The 27,927-nt window shown below is 49.3% G+C and overlaps 1 protein-coding gene across 3 annotated transcripts in view; it reads left to right on the top strand.

The window, feature by feature from the left end:
• Positions 1–27,927, top strand: part of PPRC1 (PPARG related coactivator 1) — a 156,121-nt gene that overhangs the window by 68,101 nt on the left and 60,093 nt on the right. For all 3 annotated transcript variants that reach the window (XM_078643599.1, XM_078643598.1, XM_078643600.1), the window contains 3 exons: positions 18,567–18,627; positions 19,906–19,973; positions 20,355–21,213. In XM_078643599.1, the coding sequence (XP_078499725.1) occupies positions 18,567–18,627; positions 19,906–19,973; positions 20,355–21,213 (988 nt within the window). The remainder of the gene's footprint in view (positions 1–18,566; positions 18,628–19,905; positions 19,974–20,354; positions 21,214–27,927) is intronic.

Below are 27,927 nucleotides of genomic sequence, written 5' to 3'. Positions count from 1 at the left end.
TGATTTTTAGTGTCATCTGCCCCAAGCGGGGGCAGAAAACCACTAAAAACCAGGAATAGTTTGTGTGTGAGAACTGGAGTTTGGCTGGCTGACTGCGTCTGCTGACCTTTGTCTGGCATTTTGCTGGCTCTGTGTGGACCTGCACTTGGTTAATGGTGTGTGTGGACTTGTGCATAATAACTCCGTGGGTAGATTGGCGGTTGCCTGGTGGTGTGTGGGGACTGGTGCTTGGCTCTTGGTGTACGTGGACTGCTGCTTGCCTGGCTGCGTGCGTGGATGGCGCTTGCCTGGCTGCGTGCGTGGATGGCGCTTGCCTGGCTGCGTGCGTGGATGGCGCTTGGCTGCGTCCGTGGATGGCGCTTGGCTGCGTCCGTGGATGGCGCTTGGCTGGCTGCGTCCGTGGATGGCGCTTGGCTGGCTGCGTCCGTGGATGGCGCTTGGCTGGCTGCGTGCGTAGATGGCGCTTGGCTGGCTGGGTGCGTGGATGGTGGGCTGCGTGCGTGGATGGCGCTTGGCTGGCTGCGCGCGTGGATGGCGCTTGGCTGGCTGCGTGCATGGATGGCGGTGTGCGTGTACTGACTCTTAGCTGGCGGTGTGGCTTGCATGGATCCTGGAGTGTTTTCTTACCCAGAATACCCCGCAGATCTCAAATTTACTTATCACATTTTCCTTACAATTCTGTGTGCTACGTTGTAGGATCACCTCACGGCACAAATTTCCTACCACCCAGCGTTTGGCCTTCTAAGAAAAATGATACCTCACTTGTGTGGGTGCCCAAAGTAGCGTCAACCTAAAAACAATCTGCCCTTTAAGGACCCGCTTTGGGCCCCTCTCAATCGGTGAAAGTTTTTGGCCTGTCCATGTCCTACGCACTTTGCCCATGCCCATCCACACAAGTATGGTATCCTTTTTATCGGGAGACTGAGGGGAACCCTGAGTGGTAGGAAATATGTGCCGTGCGGTGATCCCTCAACTTTCCCACACAGATGTTCGAGGGAAATGGGACGTTTTTAGCTCAATTTGAGGTTTGCAGTGTATTCTGGTAAGGAAAATGTTGGGTTCTTTAGGTTTCCCTTGATGTCTTGAAGACTGGGACCAAATACATAGGTGCCCGCATATCTATCACAAAACTACCTAGTTTTTCAAGGGGTCGCGTGTGTTTTTGGTCCCAGACCCAGCGGCCATCTAGGGAAACCTAGACACCCAGCGGAGTTCATGGAAGTGTGGTTGGCATGGATCTTCCAGCATTTTCCTACCCAGATTCCCTTGCAAACCTCTAGCTTACCTAAAAAAAAAAATCACATTGTCCTCACTCTGTTATGTTAGTGGACTCTTGTATAGCGCGTGACTCACCCGGGGGCTTCTCAGCGCTTACCTAGAAGATAACAAGAAAGAAGTCCGGGAAAGAGCTACATAAAAAGGGGAAACCAGAATAAAACAAAAACGCTTTAAGTTGTTTTCTAAAAGCCAGATAGGAGGTAGATTTATGTAAAGCCTCTGGTAGCGAGTTCCAATACTTGGGAGCAATATATGGAAAAGCTCTGCCACCCGTACCGGTTAGACGAATGCGGGGTGTCTTCAGGAGGGCTAAATAAGTTGACCTTAATTAGCAAATATTTTATTTATAAAGTTTTATATAGCGCGAACTTGATCCTGAAAGGATATCAGAGCGCTTTACAGTTGAAGGGAGAGGAAGGTAAGATCAGTCAAACAAAAATGGTGAAACAATATGCATAGAATCATATGGTGTAAACATAAGATCCTATCTAATTCAGGGTTAACACAGAGTGGGCTAGTCAGTGATAATATGACATCAGGGAGTGATGATACATAAAGATGTAAGGGGAGGGGAATACACTTATAACAAACAGAATTATTAACCAATGCTGTAGTAATTACAGAGCGATTAGGGTCCATCGTGTTAAGGTAAGAACTTATTCACGAGGAATCTTTTTGCTTCCACTTTTCAAGAATCCTTGGAGGAGATTCTACCAATTTCCGGTGGAAGAGAGTTCCAAATTTTTGGTGCAACTCCAGAGAAGGCTAGTTGGCATGTTTTCTTTTTGCGAAAGATCTGATGTTTCAAGAGGAGGGAGTTAGCACTCCTAGACGGTCTACCCCTCCTGGTAGTACTAGTTTTTGCGCCAGGTAGTTGGGGGTTTTGAAGTGAAGGGCTTTGTGGGATAGGCAGGCAATCTTCAGTTGAATTCTAGCTTCAAAGGGCAGCCAGTTTAGAGATTTTAAGACCGGGGAGATGTGGGCATTTCACTTTGTGTTCGTGATCAATCTGGCCACCGCGTTCAGTGAAGCATTTAAGGGACCCAGCGTGTATTTGGGGAGGCCACATAACGTAGCACTGCCATAATCCAGCTTCGGCAGAACAAGTGCTTGGACCACTTGCTCGAAGTCAGATTGAGGTAGGAAGGGTTTGAGATTCCTGAGTGTTCTCAACACGTGGTTAGCACTCTTGCACACGTTGCTAATATGGGTCTTCATATTCAGATGCTTGTCCAAGGTGATTCCTAGAGATTTAGCTGAATCAATAATGCAGGGGGAGCAGTTGAAAGCGGTGAGTTGGTTCATCCAGAGGTCTATTTTAGGAGTATGTTTCGGGGAGAAAAGAGGAGGAATTCAGTTTTGGATGTATTTAACAGGAGGTGGTTCTCCGTTAACCAGTTTTGGGTAGTCAGTAGGGTGGAATTGAGTGAAGTGAAGTCATCTGGGGAGGAGCTTTTCAGATAGTTGGGTGTCTGCATACATGTGGAAGCGAATGTCCAAGGATTTTAGAACATTAGTTAAGGGTTCAAGGAACAAATTGAAAAGAATGGGAGAAAGGGAGGACCCTCGTGGAACCCCCATGTTGACTGGGGATGGCCGGGAGAGGTTGTGGATAGCTTAAACTCTTTGTGAAATGTGCTGCAGGAAGGATGAAAATCACAGAAGCACCTGACAGGAGAGGCCCATCCTTTGTTCAAGAGTGAATAAAATGTTGTCATGATTGACAGTGTCAAAGGCGGAGGAGAGGTAGATTAGGATAAGGAGGCAGGATTCATTTTGATCAAGCATTATTAAGATGTCATCCATCACATGCGTGAGAGCCGATTCTGTGCTATGCCCACTCCTAAAACCAGATTGGTGTTGGTCCAGAAGATTGAAATTTTCGATATGAATGAAATGAATGAAATATCATTTGTCATGCGCAACTATGCCCAATGGGCGTCAAGGCGCCTAAGCCAAATAAAAGCTGTTAGCAGACAGAAACAGAGCCTACTGGTATGCCTTAACAAAGAGCCAAGTTTTCAGTGACTTCCTGAAGAGGTCGAGGGAAGGAAGTAGTTTGATTTCAAGGGGAAGGGAATTCCACATCAAAGGTGCCAGTATGGAAAAAGCTTTACTCCCCCATCTAGCCTTCTTGGCTCTGGGAATTACCAGTTGATTAAGCTCGCTGGATCGTAAACATCTGCTCGGAACATATCTGGTGAGTAATGAACCAAGGGCATCAGCCGAGCCTGCAATTAGGGCCTTATATGTAAGGCAAAGAAGTTTAAAAGTGATCCTTGAGGGGATGGGGAGCCAGTGGAGGTTCTTCCTCGCTAGGGTCATAGATGCCAACCAGGGCAAAGCGAGAGCAAACCGCGCTGCAGCGTTCTGTATGACCTGCAAACGCTGAAGCAGGCCCTTGTTGGCCCCGGCGTATACTGAGTTGCAGTAGTCAAGCCTTGAGCCAACAAGGGCAATCACCACCTGTTTCCGTGCCTGTGGGGACAGATAGTGCACGATCCTTTTCAGGGTCTTAATGACACCCCAGCAGGTAGCCACCGTTCTATTAACCTGAAACTCCATGGAGAGCTGGGTGTCAAAGATGACGCCTAGGTTCCTGGCAGATTGTGTAGGTATAGGGCAGCTACCTAACGAAGGAGGCCACCAATCACCTGACCACATGTCCTGGTCCTTGCCAAAGACCAGGACCTCTGTCTTGTCCCCGTTCAACTTTAGGGAGTTAGAAACCATCCACTCTGCAACAAGTTGCATGCAGGCCCTAAAGTTAGAAGCAGTTTCACTTACAGAGTGGGTCAGGGATACCATAATCTGCGTGTCGTCAGCATACGACACTACCTCCATCCCCTGAGATCTTACTAGTCTTGCAAGGGGGGCCACGTAGATGTTAAACAGGGTCGGACTCAATGCCGACCCCTGTGGCACCCCACATTGCAAAGACTTAGCAGGGGAGAGGTATTCACCTAGCATGACACGCTGCTCTCGTTGATGTAAAAAGGAGCTCAGGAGGCTGAGCGCCGGTCCATCCACCCCTGCCTCCCTTAACCTAGATGTTAAAGTCAGGGGAGACAGGGTGTCAAATGCTGCTGAAAGATCTAGCAGCACTAGTACGGTGGTGAGACCCAAATCTACTTTTCTGCGGATGTTATCCATGACTTTCGTCAAGGCAGACTCCGTGCTATGCAGCTTTCTGAAGCCATGTTGGGACCCATCCAAGAAGCCTGAGGTGTCAAGGAAGTTTGAAAGATGGAAATTCAAATGGTTCTCCAACATCTTAGCAGGGGCCGGCAGCAGAGAGATGGGTCTAAAGTTCTTCAGCACTCCAGGGTCTAAGGTGGTCTTCTTCAGAAGCGGCTTTACGATGGCTCTCTTCCAGAGTGACGGAAAGATACCCTGTTCCAAGGCTCCATTCATTACTTCCAGCATCGGGGGAAGAATGATCTCTCTGCAGTTCTTAAGTACTTTCAGAGGAACTGGATCAAGTGGGGATGAAGATTTTGTTTTATCCAACAGGCTATTAAGATCTTCTAGAGAGAGAGCAGGGAAGTGTTCAAGGGACTGAGGGGAGTCTTTATTCCAAGCTTCCAGACGTGTAATTTGCGAGGAGTCCTCCGAACTAAGCAAGTTCCTCTGCGACTTTAGGGCTATGTAAATATCGTCAATCTTTTTATAGAAAAAGTTTGATATGTCATCACATAGCTCCTGGGAAGCAACTACTGGGTCAGGGACCTGAAGAGAGCAAAGGGAGTCTACAATTTTAAAAAGCTCTTTGGAAGATGTTAAAGAACAGGTTAGGTTGGAAAAATAGTCCTGTTTTTCCTTAATGACTCTCTTTTTATATTCTCGTAGTAGGCTCTTATAGCCTTCTCTATCTTTGTGATCCCAGGATTTACGCCAACCACGTTCCTTCTGTCTGCATTTTTGTCTGAGAAGCCTCAGATCGGCAGAAAACCAGGGAGCAGATGGCTTCTGTCTAGCTGCAGATTTCAAGGAGGGGGGGGCTAGTTCGTCAACGGCTCTGGTAATGGCATCAGTAAGTTCTTGGGCCGATTCATCCACCTTCCGCTGAGTTGAAATACTGATGTTACGAATAAAAGGGGCAAGAGCCTCCTTAGTGAAGTTTTTGAAGCTCCTTTTAGATTGTTTTTTGCCAGTGCCCACCGTAACATCAGGGCAGGGAATGTCTAAAGACAGTGGGACTGCTAGATGGTCAGACCAGGTAATTGGTACCGGTATACCGGCCTCTAGTCTGAAATCGTTAGAAAAAATCCCGTCAAGGATATGCCCTGCCTTGTGGGTCGGGTGGAGAACTAGTTGGACAAAATCGCATGCCTCCAGGGAATTAAGCAGAGAGGAAGTATCTTTCGAAGCAGAATCCTCCAAATGAAAATTAATATCGCCCAGAATGGTGAATTGAGGTCTACCAAAATAAGGTTCCAAAATTCTAAAAAGTTCTGGGCAAAAGTTGACTCTGGACCCAGGGGGCCTATAGAGTAAAATACCGGAAAAAGAACTCACCGGGGTGTGCACAATACAAAAGTAAAGCGCCTCAAAGGGATCCGTAGAGACCGATAAGGGTTTTATGGTGCAGGTAAGAGTAGATTTAAAAAGAATGGCTATTCCACCACCTCTACCACGTTCTCTATCAAACCTTAGGAAGGTGTATCCTTCAGGAATGGCCAAAAGCAAATCGTGGCCAGCGGACTCAGAAGCCCAGGTTTCTGTAACAAAGACCCAGTCAGGATTCCTCGAACTGACAAAGTCGTGAAATTCAATCCCATGTCTGATCAGAGAACGAGCATTGATCAAAAAACCCTGTTTGGGTTGGGAGATATGGCTGGTGGGCTGCAAAGGGATAGAATGGATACGGGCCTGAATAGGACAAGCAAAAGAACTGTTACAAGAGGGACACAAACGGGCCCGGCTCAGAACCTCGGGTCTGAGCCGATGATGGCAACAAAGCGCATGGGGTCTCAGGGAAAGAAGGGTACCGTACAAGTTCTCCAGTGGTAGGGGAGGATGCACGCCAGGAGGCCCAGGGTCCAGCCCGTCATGCAGCGCGTCCTCAGCGCGGACGGGCGCAGACGGGCTGAACTCTGGCGTAACTCCGGCGTCAATCTGGCGTCCCCGCAGCGCATATCCGCTGCGCGTCAGCATGGCTCTCTTAAGTATACGCCTAGCGTCCTCCTGGCGACTAGAGCGCGATACCAGCCAATCAGCGCTAATGCTCGACCATCCCCATCCAAGATGGCGCTAAAAACGGACCTGCGCCGGGAAGCGGACCCGCCAAACAGCGGTGAGTGTCACCGAGTTACAGTGCAAGTGAGGGCCAGGCGCTGTCAGCGCAAATTAAGAACAGGGGATAATAACTGAAATGTTAAAGTAAATAAAAAACAAGGTTATATTAAAAACTAGCAGCAGCTCGGTTCCTGATATGCGCACAAAGTTGAGACTGGACACATTTTTCAAGGAGTTTGGCTAGTGTAGGAATACTGGAGATAGGTCGGAAGTTGTTAAGATCTGTACTGTCTGCTATTGTTTAAAATAGGTGTTACATGTCACTCTTTTAGGCAATCCGGGATCGTGCCTTGTGACAAATGCATTGACTATCTTTGTCCAGAAGGGGGAGATTTCATCCTTAATTTCTTTGAAGATGGTGGGTGGTAGCGGGTCGTTGAAGTGATTTGATGGGTTAATACTCCGAAGAACCTTTTTGATCTCAGTTTCAGTTAGAGGAATAAATGTATCCCAGGAGGCGTTGTTCTTGATACCCCATCTGACTGTTTCTGCCTTGTGTAAGAAGGCCAGGGGGGTGCAGGTTCATTGTGTAGCAATAGAGCCTTCCTGGTCTTCAAATCGATGTTAATAGGTCTAGATTTCTCCGTGAAGAAGGCAGCCAGATCATCACAAGAGGGAGGGATGACTTCCACAGCTGGACGGTTAGATGCTTGGATAAGTTGGGATCTGAAATATTCCATTTAGCTGTCTTGATTTGTTTGTTATAAGTGCTTCTTGCTGATTGTAGGGTTTTTAGATGGTCCGCAGTAGGTGTGGATCTCCAGGAACATTCAATGGCCCTTAGATTGTGACGTTCCGAGTTTAGGTTGCCATTGAACCAAGGTTTAGATCTTTTAGTAGGTGCATTCTTTAGTTGGAGTGGCGCTATAGAATCCATGATGCTGTCAATAGAGGATTTGTAGTAATCTGTGAGTGCATTTCCCTTTGGGAGAAAGGGCTCGCTTACAGCGGGTTGCTAGGTCAGCTGTGTTCATATCTCTGAGGTCCCTTTTCCATATCTTTGATTTAGTTGTTTGTGTCTTACACTGGAGGACCTCCGAGTTGAGATGGAATGTGATGATGTGGTGAACATACCAGTCACAAGGTATTATGGAGTCCAGAGTGATGTTATGATCTTTGGAGATGATGAGGTCTAGAGTTTCCCCTTTAGTGTGTGTGGGTTGGTCACAATGTTGAATCAATTCGTGATCATTCAAGAAGGACTTAAGGCATGATACTGCTTGGTCATTAGTATTTGACCAATGTAGGTTAAAGTCCCCAAGGTAAATGTGGGGCTGGACTGAGTCCACGTTGCCAGAGATTTCCATTAATTGTTAAATGAAGGGAAGATTGTCGCCTGGAGGGTGATAGAAAGTGTGTAATTTGCAGACCAATTGGTTGTTACTAGAGATGTTGAGGCAAAGGTATTCATAATTAGCTGGCGTGGAGGGCTCTGTGAGGGAGACCGCAAGTGCGTTCCTATGTATACAGGCAAGACCACCACCCTGCTTCCTCACTCGATCTAGGGGGATATGTCGTGTGAGGGGGGCACCAAGAGGTCTAAGATTGGGGTGGAAGAAGGGTTGAGCCAGGTTTCAGTGAGGATAATATCTCTCATTATTTTGTATGACCTGCAATTGAGTAGTATGCACTTGAGTGGAGCGGGTGTGAGGGTGAGTGGGGTCTGAATGATGTTTACTCTCTTGAGGTTGCCATTATTTATAGTCTGAGGTTGTGGTAGGGTTCTCTGTTAGGGTTGGAATGAATGGTTTGAATTATACCCTTTGGGCTCAAGTTGCTATCTGTGTTAGACTGGTAAGACTTGAGCAGGCTATCAATTTCATTGGGCGTAAGGCTGGATGATCTTCTTGGACTAGAGAGGCTGCGTTGGGTAGGGGAATGAAATTGGAGATAGAAGAGAAAGAGGGATGGTCAAGTGGGGCTGTATCAATAGTGCTGGCGGGGGTTCTGAGCCGGTTATGGCTAGAGAGGAGGGGGCTTAACGGGAGATAATCAAGTGAGAAGGATTTCAAATCATGGAGTTCGAGGGAGAGGAGGTGCATCTGGAGGGAGATATCGTCCAAGCGTGCCAGCAAATCTGGGTATTGGGAGGAAGTTGAGTGTGGAGATATGTGGAGGGGGTGGGTGTCTGTTTGTTTGAGGCGGTAATGGGTAAATTAATGAGGGGATGTCCCTGAATATATTCTGTGTACCAGGATGCATTGTCCAGGAGGATGATTGAGATTGGAAAACAGGAGAAGGGGGTAGGGTGTTGAATTGTCATTGAGGGGACAGAAGTGGTAATGGGAGATCCCCGAGGAGGGGAGGGGGTAGGTTGTTGTGTATTAGTGGGGTCGGGGGTAGAGATGAGATTCCCAAGTGGTGGATTCGTCACTGAGTATTAGGGATGTATCAGCCAACCATGGCACGGAGGTTGGAAGTAATAGTAAGGTTAATGGCCGCGAGGTATGTATTTCGGGCCGTTCAAGGACCAGCAGGGGCCAAGGAGGGTTGGAGGGAGAGAAGGAAGGTGAGTCAGAGGAGGAAATGAGGGCATCGGTTTGGGGTGGCCTTACAGTAGTTAGTGTTGAGTCTTGTCGTACAAGGCCCATTCCGTTGTTTGCTTCAAAAGTGAGGCAGCAGATCTTAAAAGAAAGATCTTTTTCATTGAAAGCCAGTGAAGCTCTCTGAGCAAGGGGAGTGATGGGGACCCCGGGGGACGGTTTAGGACCCTCCTCGCTGCAGTATTTTGAATAACGAAGTTTGGCTAGCATGGTTTCACCCACTTCAGCCAATACTGTGTTCCCGTAGTCGAGACGTCTCATAACCATCGCCTGGACCACCGTTCTACGATGTTCTAATGGCAGGTAGGGGAGTATCCTACGTAGGAGGCGAAGACTGTAATAACAGGAACCAGTGTTGTTCTTGATATTGTCTTTCATGGTCAACCTGTGATCCAATTGTATTCCCAGGCTTTTTACTGAGTCGATAGGACTAGGCGCCACTCCCAGCTGGGATGGCCACCAGTCGACCATACAGATGTTAGCGGCTCTTCCAAGGAGCATAAGTTTGGTTTTTCCAGGATTGAGTTGGAGGCAACATTCAGTCATCCATTTTGAGGTGGCAAGCATTCCCACCGAGAAGCGCAATTTCTCGTCAATTGGATTGGAGCCTATTTGGGGAAAGTTGTGGGATCACCGGGCTGCCACAAATTTTCTACCACCCAGCGTTCCACCCCCCCCCTCTCTCCCCCCCATTCCAGGTCTCCCAATAAAAATTGTACCTCACTTGTGTGTGTAGGCCTAATGCCGGAGACAGGAAATGGCCCAAAACGCGTACTGTGGAGACTTCAAAATTATGGATAGGGTGTTTCCTGTTGTAGGCACTAGACCTACCAACACAAGTGGGTTAACAATTTTATCGCGAGACCTGGGGGAATGCTGGGTGGGTGGAAGTTTGTGGCTCCCCATAGATTCCAGAACTTTCCATCCCAGTAAAGTGAGGAAAACTTCTTTTTGACACTGGTGTGTGCAAATGATTCTGGATAACAGACCCTGCTGAGAGCTACACAAGCCACCCTATCCTGGATTCCCTGGGAAGCCTATTTATAAAAAAAATGTACATGCTTGCTAGGTTCCCCTAGGTGCCAGCTGAGCGAGGGTCCAAAATCCACATTTAGTCACATTGCGGAAAAAAGGGTGCATTTTCACTGTAAAAATGATGGGTCCAGGTTGTGTTTTGGGCTGTGTCCTGTCATGCGCACTAGGCTTACCCACACAAGTGAGGTACCATTTTTATCATGAGACTTGGGAGAACACAACAGCTGAACAATTTTTATTACCAATTGACTTTCTATACATTTCTGCCTTCCAAATGTAAGACAAGGTGTAAAAAAAGTTATTTTGAAAAATGTCCTCTAATTCACATGCTAGTATGGGTACCCACAATTTCAGAGATGTGCAAATAACCACTGCTTCTAAACTCTATATTTTGTTCCCATTTAGGAAACACATAGGTTTCCTTGATACCTATTTTTCACATATTTTACCAAATTAATTATTATATACCCGATACACAATGAAAACACATTGCAAGGTGCAGCTCAGTTATTGGATCTTGGTAACTTGGGTTCATATTGAACCTACAAGGCCTTTAGATCCTTGCAACCAGAAGGGTTCAGCAGACGTAACAGTATATTGCTTTAAAAAAAACATAGACTATATCCCAGTAAGTTGCCAAAACTGTGTCAAATTGTTTCTGAATAGTCTCCCTGTTCCTGAAAGCTGGAAAGGTGGTGAATTTAGCACCACAAACACTTTGTTGATACCATTTGCAGGGAAAAAACCAGACGCTTCCTTCTGCAGCACTTTCCCCCTATGTTTCCCCCAAATCCCCACATTTAGCTGTATTTTGTGTAATTTCTCGGTCCCTTCAAGTGGAATCTACAAACCCTGGGTACCTTTAGAATCCTCAGGATGTTAAGACGCAAATTTGGCGTGAATACCTTATGTGGACAAAAAGGTACAGGGCCTAAGTACAAATTACCCCAAATAGCCATAAAAGGGCTTGTCATCGGGGCGGGGAAGGCCTAGCAGAGAAGGGGGTTTAAGAGTCCGTTGGCTTGGGCATGCACCAAGGGTACCACAAACAAATAGATAGTTTGACATTTATTTTAAGTCTGCTTGTTAAACCATTTCTTGTTCCAATGTTAAGGCTTTAAATGGAGGGTCATGGGCTCATAGATATTTTGATCAATGTTTTTGGGGCTTAACATTTTTTCTCTTCCCTTGTGATTTCTATGAGCTTTTGCAACTTTTTATTCCTTTTTCCCTTCTAAACATAGAGCATTTGTTTGCCTGGAACCTACCACATTTAATAGTTGTGAAAGGTGGGAGCTTGGGCCGCCCCAATAAAGTTATTCGAGAGCCCTGTAGTTCATTTTAACCGTCACTTTTACTGTTCTCACCACCCTGAATTCATCAATTTGGTATTTAGTATACCCCTTAGCACAAAAACATCCCCGAGCTCCTCCCTCTGTGAGGGGTGTGTAGCCCATACAGTGAGTAGCCATCATGGTACGAGGAGGTTCCCAATGATGACGCATGCCACATACAGTGCATGAGGGAAACTGTCCTATAAAAGTGACTTTTCATGTCTGGTTTCCAGCTAAGGTACAAATGCTCATAGACCAAAGGATTCCGTTCTGGGTAGGGGAGTTTACCCTTGCAGGTCTTTAACCCGTTGGCTGCTTCTGCTTTTTTGCGGCAGTGCGGCCGTTTTAAAAAACGGGCATGGTCGCGTCGGCCATTGGCCGACGGCAGCACCAGTGAGGTAGTGCTGCCAATGGCCGACGGCAGCAGCCAACGGGTTAAACCTCCATAGTGTTATAACTGCAATATTATGAGCCAAAGAGATAAAGATCACAGCTTTCTAATGCCTTTAATCCAGGAAAATGGGATCAATGTCCTCTTGAAAAAATATGCTGCTTCAGTCACTCTGATCGTCTGAAATCTGACAGATTGTCATGGAGTAGTTCGCACTACCCTCTGGATTTGTTTTCTGATTTACTTTTACTGTATTTCTTTGCTAAATGTTTCAAATCTTTCTGTATTATTTTCACATCTCTGGCTTGAACGTGGCTTTTTCAAGGAGCAGAGTGATAGTTTCTCTCCTTCTGTAAGGGACTTACCCATTCTGTAAGGTGACCGCTCAGCCCTCCACAGGGCTTGGTTGCCCCACTCACTGCTGCCGCTCCTGCCTGCCTTTGCCGCCTCCTGCCTGCAGATTCCTTCGCTCGCTGCCGGCTGCTCCTGGGAATTTCCCGCTGCTCCTGGGAATTTTCCGCTGCTTCTTGGAATTTACCGCCGCTGCCTCCCTGCGGCCCCGCCCCCCTGTGATTCCATTCGCCGCCCCGCTCCCGCCACCCAGCTGCTCCTCCCTCCCGGCTCCTTACTTATGACGCCCCCAGAGCGACCGCGCAGCGGACGCGCGCAGCGGGAGCGCCGATTGAGCGCCGAAGGTGCGCCAAAGGTAAGCCCGTCTGCGCCCGTCCGCGCCCAGCGCCAGGACCCCTGGCCCTCCCCGCCGAGGCAAGACGACCCGACTGATCTACGACGCCGCCACTCTCAACGCACTCAATGCCGGCCGGACCCACGCCTGCTGCCGAGACGCACCCACGGACCCTTCACCTGCTGCACCTGCAAGTTCACCTGCCTCCGAACCTGCCCCGCACCCGCCAAGACAAACACCAGCAGCAACCACCTCAAGTGCATCCTGATCAACACCCGCTCCGTCCACAGACACGCCGTGGAACTCTGGAACCTCCTCGACGCTACATCACCGGACGTCGCCTTCCTCACGGAAACCTGGATGAGCGCCTCCTCTGCACCCGCCATCGCCATCCCGGACGAGTACAAGATCATCAGGAGGGACCGCATCAACCAGACCGGAGGTGGCATCGCCATCGTCCACAGGAACACCATCCGCATCACGACCGACGCCAACGACTCCCTCGCCGCAGCCAAACATCTCCACTTCCAGATTCACACCGACCCTAAGACGACCCTCAGAGGCACCCTCGTCTACAGACCCCCGGGACCACGCACACAATTCAGCGAAGAAATCAGACTTCATCAGCCCGCACGCCCTCTTCTCCACTAAATACATCCTCCTCGGGGACCTCAACTTCCACCTGGAGAACAACAAGGACCGCAACACCACCGCCCTGCTGGAAAACCTCGCCAACCTCGGACTCAAGCAACTGGTCAACACCCCCACCCACTACGCCGGCCACACGCTTGATCCCGTCTTCTCTTCCAGCAAGTACATCACCTTCAGCCACGCCACCGGACTCCACTGGACCGACCACAGCTGCGTCCACTTCAGCTTCAAAAGATCCACGACCCACCACCACCCGCAACAGGTGCCTCACAGGAATTGGAGCAAGATCACCGCAGACCAGCTGACCACCTCCCTCAGCCAGAGCCCACCCGCCAACACAACGGACCCCAACGAAGCAGCCCGCAACTTCACACAGTGGCTGACCGCCTGCGCCGACGACCTCGCGCCACTAAAGAACCCTCCCAGCAGACCCAGAAGCAAGAAGGCATCCTGGTTCACCGACTACCTCAAGGACTCCAAGAAGACCTGCCGCACCCTCGAGAAAGCCTGGCTCCTCGACCGGACCACCGACAACATGACCGCCCTCAAACACGCTACCCGCAAGCACCAACAGCTCATCCGCACCACCAAGAAGAAATCCCTGAAGGAACGACTGGACAACAACGCCCACGACAGCAAAGAGCTCTTCACTATCGTCAAGGAGTTCTCCAACCCCAGCACTGGCACCAACGACATCACTCCGTCACAAGACCTCTGCGACTCCCTCGCCTCGTTCTTCCACCGCAAGATCGCCGACATCCACAACAGCTTCGGCGCCCCACCCACGCACCCAACCGTCGAACCACCGCCACCCTTCGCGCCTGGACCACGGTGACCACCGAAGAGACAGCCCGCACGATGAACACCATCCACTCCGGATCACCGACCGACCCCTGCCCACACCACGTCTTCAACAAGGCCGACTCCACCATCGCACCCCAACTCCGGAACATCAACGCCTCCTTCAACACCGCCACCTTCCCGGAGAGCTGGAAGCACGCCGAGATCAGCGCCCTCCTGAAGAAACCTACAGCGGACCCCACCGATCTCAAAAACTTCCGCCCCATCTCGCTCCTCCCTTTTCCTGCTAAAGTCATCGAGGATCGTCAACAGACAGCTGACCGCCTTCCTCGAGACGAACGGATCCCTCGACCCCTCGCAGTCCGGCTTCAGAGCCAACCACAGCACCGAGACCGCCCTCATCGCAGCCACCGACAACATCCGGACCCTGCTCGACAAGGGGGAAACGGTGGCCCTCATCCTCCTGGACCTCTCCGCTGCGTTCGACACGGTCTGCCACCGCACCCTAGTCCAGCGCCTCAGCAACATCGGTATCCAAGAGAAGGCACTGGAGTGGATCATCTCGTTCCTCGCCGGAAGAACACAGAGTCCGCCTCCCCCCGTTTCGCGCCGAGGCCACCGAAGTCATCTGCGGCGTCCTGCAAGGATCTTCACGCAGCCCCACCCTCTTCAACATCTACATGAAACCTCTCGCAGCCATCTCATGCCAGCACAACCTCAACATCATCGCTTACGCCGACGACACCCAGCTGATCCTCTCCCTCACCAAGACCCCGACACCGCCAGAACCTGCCTACATGAAGGGATGAAAGATGTCGCCGAGTGGATGAAGGACAGCCGCCTGAAACTGAACTCGGACAAGACGAAGTCCTCATCCTGGGATCTTCACCCTCCGCCTGGGACGACTCCTGGTGGCCCCCAGCCCTGGGCACCGCACCCAAGCCAACCGACCACGCACGCAAACTGGGCTTCATCCTGGACCCCTCCCTCTCGATGACCAGACAAGTCAACGCCGTCTCCTCATCGTGTTTCAACACCCTGCGTATGCTTCGCAAGATCTTCCGCTGGATCCCGACCGAGACCAGGAAGACTGTCACCCAGGCACTCGTCACCAGCCGACTGGACTACGGAAACGCCCTCTACGCTGGAACCACAGCCAAGCTACAGAAAAGCCTCCAGCGCATCCAGAACGCCTCATCCTGGATGTCCCCCGACGCAGCCACGTCTCCAGCCACCTGAGGAACCTGCACTGGCTCCCCGTCGACAAGAGGATCACGTTCCGGCTCCTCACCCACGCACACAAGTCTCTCCACGACCTGGGCCCCAAGTACCTCAACGACTGCCTGACCTTCTACACGCCCACCCGCCAGCTACGGTCCACCAGCCTCGCCCTCGCAGCCGTACCACGCATCCGAAGAGCCACCGCCGGAGGAAGATCCTTCTCTTACCTGGCTGCCAAGACTTGGAACTCCCTCCCCATCCACCTTCGGCTGACCCAGGACCATCTCGCCTTCAGGAAACAACTCAAGACCTGGCTGTTCGAGCAGTAGCATACCCCTCCCCCCAAGCGCCTTGAGACCCTCTCGGGTGAGTAGTGCGCTATACAAATGGCATGATTGATTGATTGACCCATTGAGTAAGCATTTGTTTTGGATGTTTGATTTTGTGAAAAGGGGGAGGGGGTGGGGTCTTGAGCTGAACGCAGCCTTAAAACTGCATTCATTCATCCGTGCAAAAAAAATCAAATATTCTGCCATAATACTTGAGCTTATTTTGACACTACCACATTTAAAATTGACCTAATTTAAAGTATTGGGGATTCATCAACCCATTGGCCACCGCAGATGGGTTTAGCATTTCATTTTCTCTTTGAATCTCTCAACTTGACCACACTGTTATTGTCCACCCTATGTTCACATCAAATGCTTGCCTCAAGGGCTCGAAAATGTCTCATTATGATGTAAGACTGGAGCCTTGTGGGCCTAGACATGATTTCGTCCAACTCTGGAAAATAATTGAATTCTTATCATAGCATATTGGTAACTTGTTACTCTTTTATAAGAATTTTCGTAGAGACAGCTGATTTGACCTGTTGGGACATAGACGACAATAGTGTACTTAACTTGGTTGGGTCCATGATACAACTTTAAAGTGATTTTCAAATAAGTGATTTTCAGAAATGTAAGGTGGTGTCTATTAAACGTGGTCTGAAGGCTTGTTCCACATCAGAGGTTGTTTAACTAGTATCATAATATTTGTCCAGTAAGACCTTTGCTTATATTTTCCTCCCTCTACTTGCTCTCAAAATGTCAATTGATTGCAAAGCCCACCTCATGGAAGAGAATATATTACTTACCAAATAATACTATTGTCCCTTTCAAATGTAGTGTGCAGGATTCCACCACTGTCTGCTTTATAATAATAAAATCACTTATAAAGCGCATGGCTACTTCGCACCAAAGTTTACCAGCTCTAGTTAAGGTGAACAAGATCCTCCACACAGCAAGCCATTATTAAAACATGGCCCTTTAGGCTAACTCAAACAGCCAGTTTTTAGCTTTTTGTGGAACAGTGGTTCTGCCTATTCCTGTCTGATTGAAAGAGGCAGGGATTTCCGTTGTTTAGCTGCAAAAAAGCTAATGGAGCATCCTCCGAGCCGCACTCTTTTGACAATGGGAACTGATGCTAGGAAAGATCCAACAGTTAATCTTCTAGCAGGGACGTAGGGCTTGAAAGGGTGCAGATAACAGGGACCCTTGTTCCGAAGGATCTATGGCAATAGCATATGGCTTTGAAGGTAAGACTTTTCTGAAACAGTAGTCAGAGCTATTTTGAACAAGCAGTTTCAATGGAATAGGTCTCGCAATTGCAAGATTTTAAGCGATTGGCATTGTAAATGATGATGCCTTTGATTTGGTTTTCAAAGCAATATAATATATATATATATATATATATATATATATATATATATATATATATATATATATATATATATATACACACACAGAGCATTATTTCTAATGCTAATAGTTCAAACTCTTCCAAATGCGGAGACCACTTTAATGGTGACCGTGCCTCTTTCTTTAGACGCTGCTCGCCATTTTAAGGTTACAGTGAACAGCGTCTAAAGAAAGGGGTGCAGCAAATATTAAAGTGCAAGCACGTATGGGGTGCTTTCAATCAGTATAAAAAAGCTTTTGTAGCACTGTCGCTAAAGTGAAAGCAGTTGTGCTGTAAATTATATAAGCGTGGTCGCTAAAGTGAAACTCGACCATTCTCTGTAAATTAAATAAATAAGCACAGCCGCTTAAGTGAAAGTGGACCGCGCCGTACATTAAATGCGGCCACTATAGTTAAAGCGAACCACTCTAGAAATGTAAAAATACATGACTTGTAGTAATATAAAACGTGGCGGCATGCTGAGACGTGGGTGGAATAGGGAAGACCCATAAAGAAAATAGTGCTCACCATCTAGATAAAGCAGACCATGTGACACAAGTTAAAGTCCAGTCGTTATGGAAGGTTACAAATGCAGACAAGGTGGTACCAAGAAGGGACTACTGAGCCTATTCACAAATGAAAAGCAATGATTTCTAAATGACAGTAACAGCAGGCAATTGAAAAGATGGGCGAGAAATGTGCTGAGCTTCCATGCCATACTTCAATAGAGCATGCCTCAGAGCAGTGCACGTGCTGCCCAGGATCGACTCAAAAAGCAGATCGCAAAGAGCACCGCCTAGGGAGGTTCAGTAGCAGACAATCTTCCGCAATGTGTACATGCAGGAGTCTCATCAACGGAGACTGCGTAACTCCTAGGAAAAATAGCATTTCAATATTCCAGCCATGAAATAAAGGCCTGGACTACTGTTTCTGGCGGCCACGGTGAGGAAAACCATGAGCATGAATGCATAAGTACCCAAAAATGTATCGACGTGCCATCTATCATGGCATATGGGCTGGCATGGAAGCACCTATCCTGTCGTACATGGCAACCATTTAGAATTAGGAACCTCATTTTTTTACTGGAAACCGCGCAGCAATAGCCTCAAGTGTGGAGCAGTGGAAAATACGAACATGTGCTGAATGATAGTTACTGGGTGAGTAAGTTACTCTTTCTCAATTATAAACCAAATATTTCTTTGGAATAAGTGGATTCTCAAAAATGTGCTGAACCGTGTTGTCCTAAACCAGTCTTCACTGGGCACTTGGTTTTAACTTAGCTACTTTTCAAACATTGGTTGTTACTGCACTTACTAGTTGTTTGATCTGTGTTTTAGTGCACGACTAATGCTTTTTTATTTCCAAATGTGTATTTTTAATCCTTGCCTTACTTGCTTGAAATTGCGAATTATCTACATTTATGTGCTACTTAATTTTGCTGGCAAGTTCCTGCTTTTACTAACACTGAGCACAAGGATCCTTTGTTCCGCTTGGGGTGGAAGGTAACGCGCTTTATAAAATTCCTTAATCATTTGTCTCCTCGCGCACCAGTCACCAGCTCTTGCAGTCCATTTGGCTTGTAGCTGTTAACACATCCGGTTTCTTTTCAGCAAAAGAGGAAAAGCACTGTTCACAAAGTCCTGGTGATAACCTGGCTGTAGGAAACTCTAGGTGAGTATAGACATGGGTTACCCTACAGCTGCATACTGATCTTGTCTAGTGCTCCTTGGAATAGGCTTGAACGGCTGCTCAGTTCCGTTCCTGGGTAGGAGCTTCACTGCATAGTGGAAATATTGTCGAATTATCACCAGTTTAGACATGGCTGTGCTGTATCTCAAAGTACATTTAAGTGCCGTCCTACATGCCGAGACGTCTCTTGGCACAATAGCATGGTATTGGCAGCAGTAGTGAGTATGAAAATTGTTTTCTTCTACGTAAAAAATCGTTCTGATCCTTTGTCTGATTTTTAAAGTGACCCCCAATATATTTCAAATAAGGGAACATGGAATTCTAGAATTCTGGACAACTGTTTAGTTCTGATCGTCCACACAAGTGTTTGGCTTTAAGAACAGTAAACAGCTGGCTAGAGCCCGAACAGGAGAAGTTTCATATTGGGCTACTATGGGACATTCTATCAGTTTAGAAATGCAAACAAGCTCCCCTAAAAATCTCCTACGAGCTTGTGCTTATAGCTCTATGATGAACGTATTCAGTACGAATATACAGAGGGACTTTTGCACCCAAAGTGAAAAAACATTGTGATGTTTGTCTGCGCCCATTTCATGAAGTAAGAATGGCGTTCAAAGCTGCCATCTGGTTTTAAAAATTGTTTACCTTACTTATGTATGTTGCATTTGTTTTCACATAGTTGAAATTTGCTCCAAGAGTAGCGAGGTTACAACTAACATTCCAGAGAGATGTGATCTTTGGGACAGAGTTCCCTGCACGTTTGTACTACATTTCCATATGGACATTTATGCAACATTCCAGAACAAAATCCAGTGCCAAGGCCAGTGGTGTATTTTCCCAACTAAAGGCAAATTATTATTTTTCACTGCTCTCTAGCGTGGGCCAAATTGATGTTATTAATTGCAGCTCACTGGAGATAAGCCCATGAATTGAGCCCCAGGTGTTACCCAACTTTGAGGGTGGTCGGTCTATATTTAAAAAGTGATGACCATTTATATAATCAAAAATGCACTGTGCTAAAGGACAGGTTTAATACTAGGCATGGTAGTGTGCCCGGCTGCGCATAAAAGCTTCAGACCGGCCACATTGGGACTATTTCTGTTTGTGTTAATGCATGGTCGTGCTCGGAAGTGGGGGTTGGGGGTAGTAGATTGTTTACAAACTTTTTTCAATTGCCCCAGTTGCAAGAGCAGTTGCTGTGACATAAATGAGTCTGTCAGAGTCTGGCACTTTAAAAAAATGTTTTATTTCGTTTGCCAGGTTTGAGACTGGAGTGCAGAATAAACCTTTGGACACCTTGCTAGCTCCAGGCTTTGGCAGTACTGCAGGTAAGTGCCTTTAGGTTTGAGAGAAATTGAATATTTTTGGACTTTTATATTTGATGTGAAGCATTGCAGTTTTTCTGAATCATTAGGTTGTCCATTGTGAGAATGGCTCTAGCTTTAATGATTTACTTTGCCCCTGAAAAAACCCAAATTGGCAAGCAATTTTTTGACAAACCTCAGCAATGAAAGTGAGTGTACCCATCTGACCTGCCCTCAAAGGTGCAATAAGTAACAGTCTAAAAGGCATGTCATTGTTTTTGTTCATAGCATTGTTACAAATGTGTACTGCTAAAGGCTTTTTTGAACCATTCTGCTATGAAATCTAGACTGTTAGTCACTGGCATTCCAATGTTAAGCTTATTTATAATTTCCTTAAACCTGTAGAATTGACACCACCTGCAACTCCACCACACCAACCGCTCTCATCAGTCACCCTCTTGGGAAAACCCAGCATTCTAAATGCAGCTTTGCAAGAAGGGACCATCAACTCTCCTCTCAAGACAGTCAAACTTATTGAGGCGAAGCCACTGCCTGTAAGCAAACTACGCAAGCGGAACTCTGCGATTGATGTGCCCCAAGCTCCTACAGTCCATGTAGGATATGGCGAACATGATTACTGTTTCCTCAGTACTTCCCAACCTGAAAGCAGTCTTGATGCCACACAATTGAAGACTGGACCAACACCTTTACAGTCTGCTGCCTCTGCTTCAGAAGGTTCCCGTTGGAATGTAAAGCATCATCAGAGTATTGTAATCAAACCGATTATCTCCATAACTAAGCGGTCCCAAAATAAAGACTGTCCAGAGCAGGATAAAGGATCTGGGAAGAGCATTCCCTGCAGTCCTCTCAAGTCTCTGATGCACAGTGACAGTGTCCCAACTAAGGATTGTAAAGACCAGTTGGATCATAGGACTAGTGAAACAAATAATGCAAATATTGACTGTTCCTCCACATCAGTGTTAATGTCCCCAGAAGCATCTCCCTGCAACAGTGATGGCGGGGAGTCGAGGACTCAAGATCAGCGGGGTAACGCTGCTGCCTCCAAAAGGTCTTTGCGCTGCTATAGAAAACATAAGGACTCTGCAAGCCTTCAGTCAAGTGGCTGGCGGCGCCGAAGGACCCATACTAGTCGTTCATGCAGTTCTTCTTGCTCTAGCAGTGACGGCGAGGATTCTTCATCTGTCTCGTCCTCTTCCTCTTCCAGGTCGCGCTCGCGATCTGCACCACCAAAGAAACGGAGAAGGTAAGCTTGGTATTGGATGGATAGTGTTGTATGGTGTTAGACCTAAATGTTAGCAAACTTTCATTGGTTCTAGTAGTCTTAGTAGTTTAGAATGCTGCAAGATACATCGGTATGACATTTTAGAGGACACCTAATTGTCCAGGGGACGGAAAGGTTCATGAATCTGATTGCCCCATCCCATTTGGTGGCAGGTAGTGAGGTGACTATTTATACCAGTATTTCCATATTTTGAGCTCTGATAACATCCTCATTATTTTTCCAGGGTACATAGATGGGCTTTGAGGCCACCCATTGATTACCATTGGTTAGCTTTCCTTGTCCCTCACTTGCCTGCTTATTTATGTCGCAGCTTGTCTTCTTGTAATTGGCTGGCATCACTGCTTTTTAGATCTCGCCTGAGACGGCGCATGCGCTGCCTCTTCGAGACATTTAGTAAGTGTCTTTTAAAAGTCACCAGAGGCTTTTGCTGACCTACAGCTTGCGTTCACGAGCTCGTTGCATGTGCACAGCTGCCATCTGTGTTTTTATTGCTGTAATCAGGCTCCTCTGCTCGCACTCCCCCCTCCCTTCCCCCCTCAGTTTAATTTGTCTCTTCTATCACTGTGAATGCTCCTGCTTCCACCAGGCACACACACCACCAGCCGTCAGTGCACTCTTCCACCAGGCACACACACCACCAGCCATCAGTGCAGCAGGCAGGCTCTTCAGAGTTTCTTGGTAAATATGTGTTCGATGCCTGGGAGGGAGTGGGTCGAGTTTCCTTAAACCATGCTGAGTATGCAGGTGCAGTGCTTGAACTCCTGTGTGAGTGAGTCATGCTGCCTGGTGCTCACTCACTCCACACTTGTAAATTGTGCCCGCACCAGGCTTTTTCTCATTTGCAAAGTTCAGCGCATGCGCACAGCTAGGCAGCCCCCACACCCACTGGGAATGACTACTTCCTACAACCAGAATGGAAACAACATTCAGAGCAATGAAAACAAGTTCATTTGATGCAAAGAACTGTTAACAATAACCATGTCCAGCTATTCTAGATCTGGCAACTTAAACAAAACAGCAAAAAAAAAACAAGCAATGGCATAGCCAATAGGTATCGTTTTTTGAACCCTTTAAGTATTAAGTTATACAGCAGAATATCCTTGGTGCAACACCAACTGTTGCATGGCTAAACACTTATAAGGTCCTGTGGACTGGGGGTTGCGGCGGACCGGAATAACAGGCGTGGAGGCCGTATGTATTGGGCTATGGTAGATGTTTTTATTATTCGGTGTAACAAGGAAAACCGGAGTCAGTACAGAGGGTTGGGGTGAAGCCGTAGTCGCCTTTCTGGTATACACCGGCAGATGGATCGTCCGGAGGTCTTCACGTCTTCCGGGCGTTGGGATAACCTCGGAGGGAGATAGAGAAGCAGGGGTTAGTCCTTTCAGTATGGACTATACATGTACCGTTACCGACACCAGGGTCGTGCGGGACTGAAGAGGACCGTGAGGATGGGAACGGGAAGGGGGTAGACGGGAAGGGATCAAGTAGGAGGGAAAAGGGTATAGGCGAGGTGCTCAGGTGATGGGTCGGGGTGTAGGGACTATGATACAAGGTCTAAGTGCAGTGTCTCTACGTTCTAATATATACAGTGCGTAAGGGTGCTCTATCAGTGCATGCAACATCTATACAATTTACAAGTAGATACAGCTATATACAAAGGGGACACGGAGACGGTAACAAGGTACTCACGTGCCCCGCCGTAACTCTCCCGAGAGTTACGGCCGCTCTCCAGCCACCTCCAGAGGACTCCACCACTCCTCGGTCCAGACGTCCTCCAACTCTCCGTCTTCGATCCTCTCACTCCTTCCACTCTCCGCCAAGGGTTCGCTGCGCGCTGTCTCCTGCCACGAGTCGGCTATCTGGAACGCTCTCCTCTCTTCGTCGTCGGCTTTTGTACGTCCAGGTCCTGGGTAGGGGGAGGGACTTCCGGTTTCCCGGTGGACTGCTTCCGGTTCAGGACTTCCGGGTTCCGGGTGTTCGGGGTTCTCCGTTTCTGGGACGGGCCGGTGTCTGTCCCTCTGGTCTCGTACCTGCACAGGACACAAAGAAGAAGGACTCCCGGTCGTCAGAGACGCGGGAGGGTTAGAGGTCGTGGTACCCCCACACGGGCGTCGCCCGGTTGAGGTAGGTGGTATCCCCCTTCCACAGGTCCCAAATGCGAGACCTATTGGCTAGGCCAATGCTTGTTCCTTTTGCGTGGAGCACTGCTTTTAAGCTCTTCCTCTCGTGTACATCATTCCCCCCCCTTACACAGTTGCTCTGTTGCCAGCCTGCTTCTCCCTGCTCTCCTCCGTCTTGCGCTCACCCAGGTGCTTCTCCCCAATGCCCCCCCTCCTTATTTCCTCTGTTTCCCCAAAGCATTAGCGCCAGCCCTCACTGTGCTTTTGCATCTCCTCCAGGACCCCCTGCACTTTTGCCTCCTCCTACATTGCTTCAGCATTTGCTCCTCACCCCCCTTATGTTGCATCTCCATTCCTCACTTGTGTTTCTCCTGTCCACTTGCTTAAAACATTCCTTTGCACATTTTCTTTCTAGTTACCAATCCAATTCTGATTAGTAGCTAAAGACAAAGGCAACCATGTCATTTTTAAGCTGCACAAAGTTGACTTATTGCCTTTACTGGCGCTACTTTTAAATGCTCTCATGCATCCAAACAAGTTTTAATTGATTAATCGGAAAATGTTTTTTAAAGTTCTGCTTTAAAACATAGTGTAGCAAAACTGTGTCTCCTTGGTTTGTTTTCGCAAATTTTATCTGGGCACATTCACTTGAATAACCTCCAATTCTGTAGTAGGGGATCTCTGTGTATAGTCATAATCTAGTGAATAGTCCCGCCCATGTGCGTGGACCCCGGCAATCAAAAATAATCTCTTAAGTTGTCAAAAAATTGCAGAACTGCAAAGACACTTAAGAGAAAATTTAAAGACAAATCATGCATCCTATATCCACAGGCTACACTGTCCAGTACTTCAACTAGAAATTCCACCCAAAATCCACTAACAGCAAAGCCTGTCCAGATTTCCCTTGCTTTTACTGCAAAACCCCTCAGAAATGATAGAGAGGAAGGCCTGGACAGACAAGCCCCATAGGCTGCCATTATGTGGCTTAAACTGGATACTGTGCCTTTAAGGAAACCTTCTAGAACCTTCTCCCAGTATCCCAGAATGCATAGCAGGTCCAACTGACTTCAGTTCTTTTTTCCGGTTCCTGCTTACAGGACCCTGGCATTGAGCTCTCCCTTGTTTCAAGGGTTTATTGCATGTTTTGGCACTTTTGTGTTTTAAAAGTGTTGAAGTTTACTCTCTTGGTGTTCTCTTTCTCTTCTGTGTGCTGCTTCAGGTATTTTAGGGCTCTAAAATGCCTGGACTCTTTGTGAAGTGTCCAGCATGTATGAGGAAGAAGGCCAGAGGTGATCCACATGATGTCTGCATCGTCTGCCTCCCTGAAGATCATGTCCCTGAGGAGTGTGTCATCTGCCAGCAGTTTACAACTCGTACTCTGAAGGAAAGGGCGAAGATCAGGCTGTCTGGCCTTGAGGAGAGGCGCCTGCAGGCTGCAGGTGGGTCTGGGCAGTCCGGGAAGGTTCCCTCTGCCTCTGCTGAGGCCTCTGGGGGGCTCCCCAGAGGCAGGAAGCCCAGCAAGCGGTCCTGGTCTCCGTCGATAGCATCGACGACGACGTCGAGAGGGATGACGGCGGTGTTCTCCCCGGGGCTCCGGGTCGAGACATCGGGACGACTCGACGTCGAAGGCACCGCTGACGAAGTCGACGTCATCTTCGTCGACGTCGAGGGCTTCATACCGACGTCATGGACATCGGCGCTCGCCGTCGCGGCGACACCGCCGGTCGACGTCGAGGGGATCCTCGACGTCGAGAGCATCTAGACGGCGGCATCGACGCTCGTCGTCGAGGAAGGGCCGTTCGACGTCGCGGAGAAAGAGGTCGACGTCAAGGGATCGGCTTTCGACGTCGAGGGATCGGCGTTCGACGCCGAGGAAGAAGAGGTCGGCGTTCGACGCCGAGGAAGAAGAGGTCGACGTCGCGGAGGCGGCGTTCGACGCCGGAGTCACGGAAACGTCCTTCGACGCCGGAAAAGCGACGCTCGACGTCGAGCAGACGGAGGTCGACGTCTGGGAGTCGGTCAGGCTCTCCAAATCGTCGCAAGAGTGATTCTAGTCCCAGAAGTTACGCTGCTTCCAGTGGGGGACGCAAGAGGAAGCGATCACCAGCTGAAGGGGCGGGCTCTCAGCCCTCTTCGCCTAAGGGGTCACCGGGCATGGTGTACTCTGCGGTGTACACTCCTTCTCAGCCTCGGTCGACGCATACTCCTGTTCCTAAGGCGGTCACTCCTCCTCCTCCTCTTCCTAAAGAGGATCCTCCGCCACTGCCTCCACTTCCAACGGGCGACCCGCCGCCACCGGTCCCTCCGCGTGGGCCGGCCCCGCAGCCGAAGGTTCCTCCGCCGAGGTCCACTTCGCTGCCGTATTTGCCTGTACCTCCTAAGGGGACCCCTAAACCTGCACCCAAGGAGGCTCCGAGGAGGACCCCCCCACGGAGACCGTTGGGGCGGCCACGGACTGGCAGGTCTCGCTCTCGCTCTGGGAGGCGGGACAGGTCGCGACACAGATCGTCCACGCGGTCGAGACGCCGCCATAGGAGGCGCGAGTCTCGATCCCGTACGGGATCCTCTGGTTCCAGGGAGCATTCCCCTGCCTTGTCGGGATCTCCGGACACGAGGGTGTCCCCGATTGATGACCTGGTGGCGTTCCAGGATGTCCTCTTGAGGGGCGCTGCGAAGCTGGGCATACCCCTGACGGTGCCCACGCCTAAGACGTCAGTGATATTTGAGACATTGCACCAAAGACACTCGTCTCGCCCTCTCCTGCCTCTGGTGCCGGGCCTGGAGGAGCCAGCTATGGACCTTTTCCTCACCCCCGCGGTGACAAAGGCGGCGCCTTCTAGGTTGCTGAGGAAGTACCGGGCCCCGGATTCGGATCGGGCTTTTCTGAGAGCGGAACCCCCTCCGGACTCAGTCATTGTGACGGCGGCACGCAAGCAACATGCCGCCACTACGTCATCCACGGTTCCCCCGGATAAGGAGTCCAGGTGGATGGATTCGGCAGGGAGAAAGGTCTGTGGAACAGCCGCCACCTCCATGAAGGCTGCGAGTGCCACGGCGCTGTTGGGTCGGTACGCCCGCGCCCTCTGGGACTCCCTTGAGCGTTTTGCGGAGCACTTGCCTCGTGAGCAACGTGAGGACTTTCAGGAAGTGCTGAGTGAAGGGATGCTGGTGGCCAACCAGATCATCAGCGCGGCAGCGGACTCTTCCCTGTTGGCTGCTCACGGGTTTTGCCATGGAATCAACCAAAGACGTCACGCCTGGCTCCGTCTTACGTCCCTGAAACCGGACGCACAGCAGAGGGTGGCCAACCTGCCGTTCTCCGGCAAGTCTCTTTTTGGGAAGCATGCGGACGACGAGATGGCCCGCATGAAGGCGGAGGCCAAGACGCTCACGGCGGTGGGCCTCGAGAAGCCTAAGGAGGCAAAGAAGACGTACCGCCCTTTCCAACGGCGGTCCGGTGGGCAAGGCCGTGGACGTGGCCAGGCTTCGGGACATTCGCAACAGCAACAGCAGTTCCGTAAGCCGTTCCAGAAGCGCCAGAGGGGCAGGGGAGGCCAGCAGTCGGCTCCGGCGCCCAAGGGCCAAACTGGGTCTAGGCCCTAGGTACTTACTTCCCCCGGATCCGTTACCCACTCCGGTAGGGGGAAGCATTCAATCTTTTCTGGCAGAGTGGAGAAAAATTACTCAGGACAAGTGGGTGCTGAATATTGTTTGCAATGGATACAGTCTTCGGTTCACCGGCCCGCCTCCATCGATTCCTCCGGTCAGCTCGCGGTTTCAACTGCTAGAGCTCCAGGTGGAGGCCGATACCCTGTTAAGGAAAAGGGCGATAGAAGACGTGCCTCTGTCCCAGAGAGGAAGAGGTCTGTACTCCCGGTTCTTCCTGGTTCGCAAGAAGGACAAGAACGAGTTCAGGCCCATTCTGGACTTGCGACAGGCAAACAAATGGATTCGCAGGGAAAAGTTTTGCATGCTGTCGTTGCATCAGATTTATCCTCCGTTGCAACGGGGAGACTGGCTCTGTGCTATAGACCTACAGGATGCTTACTTCCATGTGCCTATTGCACACAAACACAGGAAGTTCCTGCGGTTCCAAGTCGGCACCAATCATTATCAATACACAGTACTCCCATTCGGACTGAAGTCTGCGCCGAGAACATTCTCGAAGTGCATGGCGGTGGTAGCAGCGCACCTGCGGAGGAACAAGGTGTTTGTCTACCCGTACCTGGACGATTGGTTGATCAAGGCATCCTCCTTCTCGGAAGCGCGAGCACACTTCCAGAAGACGTGCGTTCTCTTGAACAAGCTGGGGTTGCACATCAACATGGCCAAGTCTGTCCCGACTCCGGTCCAATGCATTCAGTACTTGGGAGCCTCCATCAATACGCTGTCAGCAAGCGTGTCTCCTTCGGAAGAGCGACGATTATCTCTCCTTCGGAAGGCTCAGGCTCTTATGACGGCTCCATCTACAACAGTGAGGACGGTGTCTTCTCTACTGGGTTCGATGGCCTCTTGTATCTTCCTGACGCCGCACGCACGACTGCACATGAGA

Source organism: Lissotriton helveticus, chromosome 5_1 (assembly GCF_964261635.1).
Source record: "Lissotriton helveticus chromosome 5_1, aLisHel1.1, whole genome shotgun sequence".
NCBI lineage: Eukaryota > Metazoa > Chordata > Amphibia > Caudata > Salamandridae > Lissotriton > Lissotriton helveticus.
The sequence above is the reverse complement of the archived record's forward strand: the minus strand, read 5'-3'. Positions and strand labels throughout refer to the sequence as shown.